The 14,167-nt window shown below is 46.6% G+C and overlaps 1 protein-coding gene across 3 annotated transcripts in view; it reads left to right on the forward strand.

Moving 5' to 3' along the window:
- Positions 1 to 14,167, forward strand: part of MYO10 (myosin X) — a 206,828-nt gene that overhangs the window by 80,884 nt on the left and 111,777 nt on the right. For all 3 annotated transcript variants that reach the window (XM_087867966.1, XM_087867967.1, XM_087867968.1), the window contains one exon: positions 5,774 to 5,932. In XM_087867966.1, the coding sequence (XP_087724092.1) occupies positions 5,774 to 5,932 (159 nt within the window). The remainder of the gene's footprint in view (positions 1 to 5,773; positions 5,933 to 14,167) is intronic.

The following is a 14,167-nucleotide window of genomic DNA, read 5'->3' on the forward strand; positions in this document are numbered from 1 at the left end:
GCACCCCTCCCTTTTGCTCATTCCCTTTTCCATCCAGCTGGTCTCGAGGCTTGTGTCTAAGGAGTCTGGGCTCCTCTGTCTGTGTGAAGACCATTGATGTATTTCCTTTTGGAATGTTCTACGTCCTTCCTTGCATGATGCCCCCTCATGGAATAGATACCTTTTATTCAGTCTTCATTTGTGTCCATCACTGTGACTTCTACCTACACCATTTTCTTTAGCTTTCATAATGATTCTGAGTTATTACCATTCTTATTTTGCAGGTGGAAAAAAACATGGGCCAGAGCAGGTGTAAGAACCTTGCTCATTTTCCCTAAGCTCTCGGAAGCATAGGTCTAGGAGAAATGAATCCAGCCAGATCTGCCTCCAGTACTCCAAGGCCATGTTTCGGTCATTACCCCATGCTACCTCTCCTTATACGTTATACCCATTTTGAAACACAGGACCGTTTATTCCGTGTTTATTGAGTCTGTATAGTGGGCCAAGACTGGCTCTGGGGAGCAAGGTACGCATGCTTCTTGCCCTTGTAGAATTTTCGAACCATGGTTTGCAACCCATAATAGGTATGAAATCAGTCCAGAGGGTCACAGCCAGTATGTAAAAGAAACAGAATAGAAAATATTGAGATGCATCAGACATTGTGTCAAGTGTTTTATGAAACGGTGTGTATGGTAGTTTACAGGATAAAACATTTCTAATTGTAGGTTGTGGTCAAATGAGTTGAAAGAGACTGACCTGGGGTCCCAGACTGGGGGACCCAGAGGTGCTTTTTAAACAAGTAAGATGACAGATTAGATAAGCAATTATAGGCTGTCCTAGGAGCTAGGAAGACGGTACACACAGCAGAATAAGGAAGAGGCCAGCATGGTGTCCGTGACTGCACTAATGTCTCCTGAGAGGGTAACCTTGAGGCTGAGATCTCGAGAATCCCAGGATGCATGTGGCCAAGACTCGGGACAGCAGCCGCCCTGGGCAGGGGTAGGGAACAAAGTAGAAAGAGCTGGACCATAGCATCCGACCATAACACAGTACAGGTAGAAAATAGTAATGCAGATAGAAGCAAACCCCAATGCCTAGACACCATCCTCGTCCTCACCGCCATCACCCTCTTAACTCAGGTCAAATAAGGAAGAACCAAAAACTAAATTGCAGAATATAGTCATGCTGATGTTTGACTAACCTCTCTTCAGTGTTTTTCTTTGCTTCTAAAATATTTTTATATTTCACGAAAGGTTTTGTTCATAGGCATTGGCTTGTTCACATCATTTTTTTCCTAGTGTCTCCCTAGACCGCTGGTTGGTAGGCCTTCTAGACCACGGTATCTCAATGTGGCGTCTTGACATTTGGACTGACTAATTCTGCGATGTATAGCAGCCTTCCTGGCCTTTCCCGATCTCATGCCTGTAGCACCCTACTCCTTCCCCTGGTTCCGAGGGCCAGAAATGTTTACAGACATTGCCACAGGTCCGGGGGGGGCAGAGTAGGGGCGCCGAACTGAGAACATTCTAGCAGAAATTCTAGGATACAGTGAGAGGTTGCCTAGATCGAGAATACCCTCCGTCCCATCTGTCCATCAGAGGAGGACATGAGAGGGTTCCTTTCTTTTTCCTTTCTCTTTGACTGGGAAAGTTAAATGTTAAGACTGGGACTTCTAATGACTTGTAATAAGAGCAATCTGTTTATATACATAAAACCATGTGTTAGAGAGACTCTTGCCTCCACGTGCTGGGAGTTTCCTTGCGATATGGGTGCTATCCTAAGGTTAAACGTGAAAGTGGACTGACAGTGGCTCGGCTATTTTTTATTTAATTAATTGATTCCATGCCTTTTGATCTTTCATGTAGAAGTGGACCCAGCATTAGGCAAGCCTTCCGAGTAGTTTTTCCAATACTGTTGATTGGTTTCCTTTGTTCTGCCTCATGCTTAATCCAGTCTGTCTTGTGACCAGTGGCTTGTATTTCTGTAACAGGAGCTATTTGTTCGGAGGCTGCGTTTTCTCTAAATTGGTTTCCTGTCTATTAATCTTCCATATTTTCCGCCCCTTCTTAACCTTACCACCTTTCTCCTAGTATATGCACCATTGAAGTAACTACATTTTTTTCTGAGTTGGGTGGGTTTTTTTTTTTTAAGATTTTATTTATTTATTTGACAGAGAGAGACAGCCAGTGAGAGAGGGAACACAAGCAGAGGGAGTGGGAGAGGGAGAAGCAGCCTCCCAGCGGAGGAGCCTGATGTGGGGCTCGATCCCAGAACGCCGGTATCACGCCCTGAGCCGAAGGCAGACGCTTAATGACTGAGCCACCCAGGCACCCCCTGAGTTGAGTTTTACGGAATATATTTTGTTACTGTATTTTGGCAGCTGCTCCCCCCAAAATTCCTTTTAAAAAGAATTCCATTCTTTAAACCTAGAGTTTTCCTGCCATTTGGGAATAATCTTGTGTAACTAATATTCTGCTGATTGTTGCACATACCAATGACTTTTGATGGTTCAAGAGACTCTCCTTAAAAATTCTCGAGTAAGATTGTGGGTCTCATTAATCCTTGGAAATCTTTCTAAATTAGATCAGGTGCTTATTCAACCACTATGCATTAACACACTGAATGCGGGGGGCTGGTTCCATCTCTTACTTCTTGGGGTCTCTACTTCGATGTGACCCTATCAGTGAGGCTGTCCTCATATCTAGTATGAAGTAACCCCTCTTGGTACTTAGCCCCTTTACCCTCATGTATGTCTTCCTAAACATTCATCACCATCTGCGATGGATATTTACTTGTGTATTTGGTTTATTTCCTTCCCCTTGTTGGAATGTAAGCTGTATTCCCAATGCTTAGACCACACCAGTAAATATTCTCTTGAATGAGTGGATTACCTTAATTTATCAGACCCTTATTTAGCACCTGCAGTATGCCATGCACCATTCTAAAGTCTTCACACACATGAACCCATCTCTGAAGGGATGGTAATCCTTGCCTCTCCTTCACAAATCCATTTGCTCTACTATTCTGCTTTTCTGGAGATAATTCGTATTTTGAGCAGCTGCTGTCCTCTGTCTTGGCATAATGTTTCTGTCTTTTCTGTTTATAGTCTCTTGTTTATTTAACTATTCTCTCCCATCATGATTCTGTCTCCTTGAGGCCATGGGAAGGATTGGTTCCAGTTCTCTGGATTTTCCCACTCCTAGAATGGGCACGTGCCCACGTTTGACACACAGCGTGTTCCTGAAATTCTAAAGTCAAGTGTACGAAGGTGGGAAACTCTACGGTGTTTAGGCGATTCTTTCAGTGCTGTGTGCCTGGCTCTGGACTTCAGTCCACACATTGTCTTGCTGTTCCCAGGGCATTAAAAAAGATCAGTGTTTACATATGACGAACATTTGTGTGTGTGTTTATGTGTGTGTGTGTATAATTTTTTGGTGTCTAAGTGTTGTAGGCTGTATATGATTATTTCCAAAAGGCAGAATCAATATAAATGCAGATGACAATTTTAGTGTTCTAAATTATGTCTATCCTCACATTCTGGAATTCTCCGTATACTCATGGACATTTAGTAGGAAGAGTTGTTTCCACATTGGGAAGGACTTGCTGATGGTGAGTTTTGGGGGGGGGGTGATGGAGCAGGAGACAGTTGTGCTGGCTTTGGTGCCCTGTCGTCTTTCCTACAAGAACCTTTTCCTGGGAACGTGAGCAACGGTTCTGCCCACTGTGTTGGCAGGAGTTTTGAGCAGGTGGCAAGAGAAGAGCCTCCCAGTGTGTGCTAGGAGCAGAGAGGTGACACAGGACTCTTTGCACTCCTCAGCTGGCTGGGAGTTCGTGGGGCCAAAGTTCTGCTTCTGCACCTTGATCGCAGTTACTGCAGATGGAGACCCAAGTACCAGCCCAGTGGTTAGTGTTTCCAGAAATCCTGCTTGGGGCACCTGGTTGGCTCAGTTGGTTGGGCATCTGCCTTTAGATCAGGTCGTGGTCTCAGGGTCCTACATACAAGCCCCATGTCAGGTTCCCTGCTTGGCGGGGTGCCTGCTTCTCCCTCTGCCCCTTTCCCCTGCTCATGCTCGCTCTCTCAAATAAATAAAATCTTTAAAAAAAAAGAAAAAGAAAAGAAAACCTGTCTGGATCAGCATCATTGACATGTAGCAAGCTGGAAAAGAGCAGAGTTTTAGCTGTTCATTTCTGGGATTTTCCAGGTTCCCCCAAGACAACTTCAACTCTTGGCCTAAATCTGTTTCTTTAATTTTCTTCCATGGTGCTTGAGTTAGAATGGAAGGTCAGTGTCTTCAAAGTGCATCCACACTTTTGAATGTTCCTGAACATTGTTCTTCTTTCATATTTGTTTCCTGGCCATGGCATACCCTACCCTGCACTCCCTGAGCAGTCTCTAGGCCTGTCCTACCCTTTGGGTGCTTACGTGGCGGGGTTGGCTGCCTCGCCAGGAGGTGGGGCCGCTGGGGCTGGCGCGTCTCCTGGGGGACGTCTGCGCCCAGGAAGCAGCTGGGGAGAGTGGCTGGCCTGGAGAAGAGACAGTCGGATGTCTGCTCTTGCATTGAGCAGTTTCTCGGGACTGGATTTGACCAACTCTTGTGGTTCATGTGGCAGAAATGCCACTGCTGAAGTTTTATTTTTTCTCTAGAAAAATAAAACATACCATTTTTCATGGCTTCTCAAAACCATTGGATTGGTACTTTGGCTTTCCTTAGTGTGTCATTCTCTTTTGCAATAACATACTATTTGTTGCCATGTAGGCAAGTGGTCGATATTTAAAAATAGAATTCCCCAATCAGGAGGTTCTGCAGATACTGTTCCAGAAAGATCTTTGTGGGGATGTGCACATATGAAGTACGTGAGCCTGTGAAGACTGTACATTTTTCACGTTCTTTAGGTCCTTGCTTTCTATGTCTTCGTGTTTTTTAGGGATGAACGTTGTAAAAGTATTAAGATGAGTAATTATGGCGTAGACTCCGTCATCGAATGATTTTGTTATGTACGTGAGTTTATATGTAAAGCTGGCCAAACTGACCCACAGGTGCAGCAGACTTAATACGGTTAGTCCTGTACCAAGTCAGCAGTGATAAAAAAGCACTGAGTAGATTTTAGAAATACGTGCAAATTCAGTGGTCAGTCTTACCACATCCGAGTTCGTCATGTGCTTGCTACCACGCGCGTGCGGCGCTCATGGGCGGTGGTTGGAATTCTAAGGAGGACAGGTGTCAAGCCAACAAACTGATTTTATTTTAAATCCAAGAAGGGATTTAGGATATTTTTTAACGTATTCTTGTGAAGATGTGTTCCAACCTTTGCACAGATACGTATTTGAACAAATAGGACTGTATGGTGAATTTATGGAACACTTAGAAAAGCTGTTAACGTGAAGTTTTGAAATATATTGTGTGATCCCATGTGAGACATTACACAAGGAAGCCCAATTACTTTCTAAAAGTGTGGTTAGCCAGTTTCTTAACTGCTACTGATTTATAGCATTGGAGAAATACATGGAGAAGTGAACCGCAAATTTATGATTTCTGCGATTCCCGAGGGATGGCTGATACTTGAACTCATGTCTTCGAGGAACATCTCATGGCAGTTGTCAAATAATTGCTTCCTTTAAAAATAGATAAGTGGCACAGAGAAAATGCAAAAGTTCTCTGCAGTAAGACTTTTTATTGGCCAATTCAGGATCTTGTTGCTGGAGCTGTGCTGAGATTGTACTTTAAGGTGGGAAATGTCTGGGGAGACTGTTCATTGCTGATCGCTAAACAGTTGCATTCATTCTGTCCATCAGGTGTTCACATACAAGCAGAGCACAATTACACACCAGAAGGTGACCGCTATGCACCCCATGAATGAGGAGGGCGTGGATGACATGGCCACTTTGACCGAGCTCCACGGCGGATCCATCATGCATAACTTATACCAGCGCTATAAGAGAAATCAAATATATGTAAGTTCCGCTTGAATTCTCTTTAAAAATCCCTGAAGTTTGAGCGAATGTTAATTTTTTTTTTCAAAGGGTGTTTCCTGCCTTTTGAGAACGTGTCCAGTTTATCTAAGTAAACCTGTGTTTTCGGGAGTTTTGCCAAATTAGAAACGTGGTCCAATAAATCATGGTCTCGTGTTTATTGCCTTGATTTTATTAGAGGGGATTACTTTCTATTGAAGGGTAATTTGACCTCTTCTGGTGAGTGCATTCTGTTTTGCTAAGTGTTCTGTTCTATGAGGAAGTGGCCAGAATGGTTGTCTTCCTCAGTTAAGGACCTGGGGGGTTGGGGGTGGGGAATGTGGATTTGCAAATAATAGTACCTTGAGGTCCAGCTTTTGTCTCCTTTTCTTGATTTTTCTCCTTTTATGGATTTTCGCATTTTTTTTTCTGGGTCTGGAGCCCCTCCAGGGGAATATTTGGATCCAGGGAACCCATCTTTCTTTTTTGTAGGATTCCTATTTTGAAGGGAGACACGTCCATAAAAAGCAGGCGTGCACATTTTTCTCTTAATTTGTGTGAAATGTGACTATATCTGTATTGTAAGAGCAATATTTAGAAATCATTTCCAAAAAAATCATTTTTATCATACATCATTACTTTTTGACGTTAAAGTACATATATTAGTTTATCTGTCAAGACTGGCCTGCAGATTTTATCTTTTTCATCTGCCTGTTTCTAAGTCCTTATAGTAAAGGGGGGCCAACTGCTTTCAAATGTTTTTTTCTTGTCAAGTTCAAATTTATAGGGTTTTTTAAAAAAACAACAATTTTAATATTGTAAAAAACTCTTGATCTTTTAATAATTTTTCTTCAGCAATACGCTTAATTTTGCCAATACCTTTGTGGTTTTGATGCCTAACGTCAGCCTTTACAGCAAGCTAGTGGGTGCTAACGGAAACTCAGGGCCTGCTTAGTGTTCTCCTTTCCCCAATTTATTTAGCCTTAGACCGGGAGAGGAGATCTGGGAAATGAGGAGGAATGGGTTATTTGCGGGTTTAATGCTTAATTTTCCTCTGCTTTTTACATTGCGAAAGTGTCATTTTTGCCAGATTGACCTAATGTTTGCCACGGGTTTTTAAGCAGCTCTATGGGAAGAAAGGCAGTGGGATTCGAACTCTCTGGCTGAGCTTGCTTACACTGGGTCTCGAGAGTATGATATTTTCCACATGTTCTTCAGGAAAGGTAACATTCACACGTGTTTGTGAAGACGTGGCTGTCTCTTCTGTGTTGTGCACATTCTGGTGTAACTCCGCTCGGTTCCCAGGGCAGAAATCTCCAGGGTGACCCGTGGGCTCCCTCCTTCCCGGGGAAGAGCCACGACATGCGTCCAGGTTGCTGTACCTGAGTATTGAGTATTATCTGACATTGCCCGGAACTTTGTTTACCTAGCAGTTTCCTTGCTCAGTTTGTCAAGGACTGACTTTGTCTGTCTTGTCTGCCTTTTTTTTTTTTTTTTTTTTAAGATTTTATTAGAGAGAGCGCACGCAAGCATGAGCTCGGGGGAGAGGCAGAGGGAGAGAGAAAGGGAGCAGCAGGCTCCCCGCTAAGCAGGGAGCCCGACGTGGGGCTCAATCCCAGGGTCCTGGGACCATAACCTGAGTGGAAGGCAGACGCCCAACCAACTGAGCCACCCAAGCGCCCCTGACTTTTTCTTGAGCCAAGGACATTCTCAGGCACCTGGTAGCTGTGTGAGAAGTGTCTGCAGAACACATGCCAAATGTATTAGAAATAACATCCTAGTTGATGCTGAAATGCGAAGCTGGATTACAGTTTCTTTATAGGTGTGCGTGTCTTGTAGGTGAGTATTTCAGAACTCACCGGCTTCTATCTTTAGGTGCAAGTGCTTATATTCTACATTTAATAGTCAGGGAAAAGTCAATCCATTGGGGGGGAACTACCCAGGGGGTTAAAAAGGCAGAGACTTTTAAGAGTTTTTCTCTCCCTCTTTTCGTGGTGATGTTAAACCTGATAGCTAATTTGCCCAATAAAGCCTGTGAATAGGGTCTTGGTTTTTTCCCTAGAATGAAGATCTTTTCCTCCCCTTTGAGGGAAGAACACGGGATTTTTGTACCTCCGATTTGCAGGTCAATTCACTTAATAATGCCCTTCTATGACTGCCTTTTGAGACTTGGATAATTGTATTATCGTAAAGCAGCCCCTTGATTTTCTTATCGCTGAAGCGGTTTGAGGTGGCTGCCAGGGCTCCTCAGGCTCTGCCCCATCAAGACAAAACCACCACCTGTCGGGAAAACCACAGCGTTCCTGCCTTTGATCCCCGCTCTAAGTGATGCCTGTCTATATGTTTAAAAAAGAAACAAATGACTTGTAACCAGAGATGCTGTATTAGTTTTCTATTGCTGGCATAAAAAATGGCCATAACTATAGCAACTTAAAACAGCAGGTAGTGTCCTTCAGTTCTGTAGGTCGTGGTCTGATGGGGTCTTCCTAGCCTCAAATCCAGCTATGGGGAGGGCACTGTTCCTTTCTGGAGGCTCTAGGGGACGATCTGCTCCTTCTGGTCATATATGAGGTTACAGGACTGAGGTCCCCATTTTCTTGCTGGCTGTGACCCAATGGCTGTTCCTAGCTTCCACGGGTCCCCTTCCTTCCACCTTCAAAGCCAGCAGTGGTGGTAGATCGAGTCTCTCTCATGTTTCAAATCTCTCCTTCCTTCCTTCTCATTTCTCTCTGCAGCCAGGACTTCTCTTAGCTTCAGGATTCCTGCGATTAGATAGGGCCCACCTGGATCCTCTCCCTGTCTCAGCATTTCCAACCTTAATCACATCCTCAAAGTGCGTTCGGCCTGGACATCCAGCGGTACCTTCTTCCACCTGCCATAGGTGGCCTCCTGTGAGTCATGTTATGGAGAAGGAATCCCCGTGGGTCTTCTCCGACGCTCTGCATCTTGCCCTCTTTCGTTGGTTGGCTTTCTGGTCCGAGTTAGCAGGTTACATGGGTTGCTGATGAGCAGACCCATCTCCACGCAGAAGGGTCTACTGCCTTGTGCTAAAAAGGACCATTAGCTTTTTTTCTCCCTGGGGATCGCCCTTACTGCCGTACCCCAGTAAGATATTTTTCCCAGCTGTTACCACCCTATAAAGATTACAATAAAGCACTCAGAGTAGACAAATCTGAGTTGAGCATGCTTTTCTCCACTCGCCTCCTCTTGGGCTAGAACCCAATTTAATCTGTGTGTCAGTTTTTAATATGTTTTTTAAAAGGTCGGTTGTCATAACCCCCATATCTGACAGGACTGTTTTAAAATCAAATGGTAAGTGAAAGCTTCCGGAACCTTTGTACCCTTCCCGCATCTTACTCGTCTCTACTGCCAGGTGTGTGTTTATAAAGCCTCCTGCCTGGAACTTGGCCCTGGATCCTTCAGGGCAGAAGCTGAGCAGATTTCTCTGTCAGTGTGGAGGTCTGCATGACCCTAGCCTTGCCACTCGTCCTTTTGGGATCTGACCCCTGGTCAAAGCAGCTCTACTCTTTATGTAATTGCCTTGCATGAGGCCCTGCCTTCTGCCCTAATGCTGGGTTCCTTTCCTGGAACTTCAGCTTCCTGGTGCCTGAGGCTCTGCCTTGCCTCTCCCCTTCTCTGGCTACTTCCCAGACAGGAGCCCTGCTTAGCAAGACAGCTCCCAGCCTGGGACCTCATCCCACACTCCACCCTGAGCCTCTTTTCTATGGGCTTCCTGCCACAGGGGCTGTTCCCTGATGGCCTTTCCTCGGGAGAGGGTCTGATGAGGGTCCCACGTTCCTCTGACTCCTCTTACCACTCATGAGATGGGGTGAGGATTAAGAACCCATACGGGTTAAGTTCCTAAAGGCTCAGGGAGAGGAGGGGCAGGGCATGTGTTTGTGGGACAAAGAGGGAAGAGATAGGGAGAGGTAACCTGTAGGTGGATGAGAAAGCCTGAACTGACCATGAGAAAGCCCTGTGGGGGGACGGGAGGGGCAATAATGACACTTCAGAGGAGGGATAAGAGTTGGTTAGAAGGAAAGGCTAGTGGACACCATACAAGAACATGGAGAGACGGGAGTGCATTCATGTGATGGACTCACTAAATTGGGAGAAGTTCCTTTGCTCGTGGAATCTGGTGTGTGTTAAGGAATACTGAGCCCGCTAGACGGGATAGGCAGGCTGGGGTCAGGACACCCCTAAAGCAGTGATTCTCAACCAGGTGATTCTGTCCCCAGGGGACATTCGGCGCTATCTGGAGGCATTTCTGGTTGGCTAGCTAAGGCAGAGGATGCTAACAGTATCTAGTGGGTAGAGACCAGGGGTGCTGCTGACATCCCACAGTGCCCAGAACAGCCCATCTGGACTGAGCTGTCGGTAGTACCAAGGTTGAGAAACCTTGATTTGCTCATAGTTAGTCAGCAGCGTTTGGGCTGGGTGGTAGAGAAAGCACACCGTCTTTGTGAAAAGTTTTTGAAGAGAGAATTTCCCTGAGATAGAACTTGGACAAGCTGATAGGGAAGCGGCGTGGTATAGACTAGAGAGGATAATTGGCGGAGAGAATGTTGCCAATACGCCAGAGCGAAGAGATGGAGGGCTTTAGCCCAGGGTGGACAGGGTGGGGAGCGGGGGAGGAGCAGCTGAGAAGCGTGGGGGAGGAAGGGCTGGTTTTAACGACTCCCAGCCTGGTGAAGGCCTCGTGGCCACGAGACCGTGGCGCTGACAGTCCTGGCAAGCTCCTCCAGGAGAGGAGAGTGGGAGGACGAGTTGGTTTTGGACGCCCGTCTTACTGTATTCTCTGGAGCCTGGATCTTTTCAAATTGTTATGTACCCAGCATCTAAACACAGTGTTGACAAGAGCAGCTGAGGTTTCTGTTGCATTAAACGTAAGCTCCGCGTCTGCCAAGCAAGGCCCGTGGTGTGGCCGATTTGTTTTCCGCCACATGGAAGAGAAGCACTGTGTCCATTACAGGGTTGGTCGTGCTCGGGGTCAATTGCACGGAGGAGCCTCCTCTCCCAGCCTTTGAGGACAGGCTCCAAACCACATCACGGAGAGAGCCGCGGGCCACTGCAGGCTCATCTGCAATTACGGCGCTGGGGACGGCTCCGGAGGAAGCCGTGCTCCGGTCCGCCGAGCCCGTCGGTTAGTCCGTCGGTTTTGCCGAACCAACAGCGCAGAGATCCGAATCGAGCGAGCCCCTTTGGAGAAGCTGGGGCCGTGACCAAAGAGACATGCTTGTGTAACACACAAGATTGCTCACAGCCCGTGTATTTTTAGGTGTTTCAAAAACATCCCCTTTGGTTAGGTGGCGTTCCAGACTGACTCTGCACATGCATGTGATGGTGTTCTGGAACGAACTTGGAAGCCTGCGGCTTTCTGCCAGGCATCATGTGTTCGCCGCCGCCAGCTCGAGACTGTGCGCGGGGCAGGCAGGGGACCCGAGGTCACCTGCGGGGAGATCCTGGGCCGCCCACGGTCGTCGGACCGGGGTAGTGGGATGGACTTGACTGTCTCGGACGTGCACGTCCAAATCTGCATTTCATTTCCTAGAGTGGATTTTTCCCGAAGTAGACCTTTGTGGGTTCATTTCCGTCCCTTTTCAAAGCCAGTGTCAAGTGACAGCGTGCCGCTTACGGAGACTGGATGGCCTGGGAGCAGCGTGGCGTGCAGCCGTGGCCTGAGCCTCAGACCCGGAACAGCTGAAAACAGTGTGGCTCGTCGGGGGCTTTTTTCCACATGAATTCAAGCCCGGTGTTGCCAAAAGATGATTGTAACCATCTGTCTGACTATATGTATTTTTCAACTCTACGGAGCATTTATACTCCTGAGTGGCCGATTCCACATCAGCACATGGTGGCGGCAATTAAGGACGTTGTTTTTACAATTTTTTTTTCTTCCTTTCCTGCCTCTCTTTTGGGGTCAGATTCCTTTCAACAGAGAATTTTAGTCAGAAATTGACTCAAATTAAATGGAAATGTCACTTCTAAATTTCAGAGCTTGACTTCAGTAACAACTTATCTGTTGTCATCTAGTTTTCAACAAACGTGAATGCCTAACAGTTTTTATAATTGTTTAAAAATGGTTTAAATTGTTTAATTGGATAACGACGGCAAACTTTTTTTTTTTTTTTTAATGTCGAAGGTAATGGACGTAGAGCACTAGAACACAGTTAAAACGTGGATGTATTTGGTAGATTTGTGGTCAAATCGTGTGCCCCCAATCTCTACATGGATGCAGCCCTGCCTGTGTGCCAGGCTGAGTGCTGAGCTCCAAGGATGCAAAATTACTCTTGTTCACAGTAACTGTGGCTGGAAAGATTAGATAAATGAAAGACAGTGCCCTTCCAAGACCTCACAGTTCATTGGGGAGGGCAGACGCGAGCCAACCATTGACAATTGCCCAGGGTGACAGTGAGTGTAGCAAAAGTACTGGGAACATAATGAATGAGCATCCAAAGGAGGAAAGAAGGAAGGGGTCGGAAAATGATTGCCAGCAGAGGCACTAGTCATGCTGAGTTTTGAAGTATTCATAGGGGGATTTGACCAAGAGGGAGGCAGGCTCATTTCTAGCAGATCGGCATGCACTGGTATGGTGCGTTTGTCCAGCTGCAGGACATTCGAGATGCTGAAGTGTTAAGTGCAGCTGTCTGGCAGGATGGTCAAGAGCAAGTGAGGAAGGGCTCTGTGTATAAGTGAATGAGTTGGAATATATTTGTGAAGGCGGTACAGGACAACTTTACGTTCTGGGAAAACTCACTCTGGCTGCAAGGTGACGGATGAGTGCAGGAGGCAGCCCAGTGTAGGACCAGCACGCTAGATGGAAATGACGGGGCTCCAAACAGGTCCTGGGGGAGTTTGAGTAGGAAGGATACTGAGAGGAAGAATGTATGTGCTTGATAGGGTTTGGGGGCAAATAGGCTGAATTTCTATAGGATGACTCCCAGGTTTCTGGAGTAACCATGTGGGTTGACCATGGTGCATTTGTCAAGATGCCACTAAGTGAGGGGTGCCTGGGTTAACTCAGTCGGTTAAGGGTCTGATTCTTGATTTCGGCTCGGGTCATGATCTCAGGGTTGGTGAAACCAAGCCCCGGGTGGGGCTTTGCACTCAGCGCAGTCTGCTTGAGATCCTCTCTCTCCCTCTGCCCTTCCCCCAACTCGCGCATGTGCACTCGCTCTCTCACAATAAATAAATAGCATCTTTAAAAGAAAAAAAGATGTCACTGAGCAAAGTAGGTGTTGGGGGCGCTCAGCCTTGCCCATGTGGGCTAGAGCTGAGGGTCCTCCAAGGGAAGATGTCCAGTGCGCCACTGAGTGTATGGGTCTGTAATTTAAAACTGAAGCTGCGTTCAAGACGAAGATACCGCTCTGTGGAGCCGAGATGGTCAAGGTGGAAGGAAAGAAGAGAGTGGTGGATGGGAAATAAATCTGGCTGATGATTCCCACTTCTTAAGTTTTCCCTTTAGGAAAGTATGGCACGGCCCCGACTTCAGCAGGTTCCCTCGTGCATTTCAGAGGCACCTGTCCCACATCCAGCCACCTTCATGATCACATGATGAAAAGCAGTTGTGGTTTTTATTCTCATTAACAAAAGCACTAAACACCCCTGATTTATGTAGTATTCTCACGCAGCCATCACGTGGGGTGACAGAGGATGTGTGTTTATGACCGATCAGAATCTTAGGCCCAGGGGCGCCTGGGTGGCACAGCTGTTGGGCGCCTGCCTTCGGCTCAGGGCGTGATCCCGGCGTTATGGGATTGAGCCCCACATCAGGCTCCTCTGCTGGGAACCTGCTCTCCCTCTCCCACTCCCCCTGCTTGTGTTCCCTCTCTCGCTGGCTGTCTCTATCTCTGTCAAATAAATAAATAAAAAATCTTAAAAAAAAAAAAAAAAAAAGAATCTTAGGCCCAGAGGGGTTAAGCAGTGTTCCAGGGAAGATAGCTCCGGGCTGAGGACTTCTTGGGTTCTGATGGCCAAACCTTGTTGCGTAGACTGTTAGTTCCCGTGGTTGAATAGCGCCTTCCCAGCGGTGGCACGGATCCCTCCAGACCTCGAAGCAGAGTGCGGCTGAGGCCACTGGGTCACTGCTGGTTTTCTGCGTTATACCGGTTCCTTTTGGTGCAGGAAGGAGATACTAGGCATTACACCCTGATGCCTTTTGAAACTTGAATTGGTAGACTTTGGATTGAAGAAATGCAGTGAGTTTCTTCCAACATTTTTAAGCAACGTGTTCTACAG

This window comes from Ursus americanus, chromosome 15 (genome assembly GCF_024610735.1).
Source record: "Ursus americanus isolate L20-20 chromosome 15, mUrsAme1.1.p, whole genome shotgun sequence".
Lineage (NCBI taxonomy): Eukaryota > Metazoa > Chordata > Mammalia > Carnivora > Ursidae > Ursus > Ursus americanus.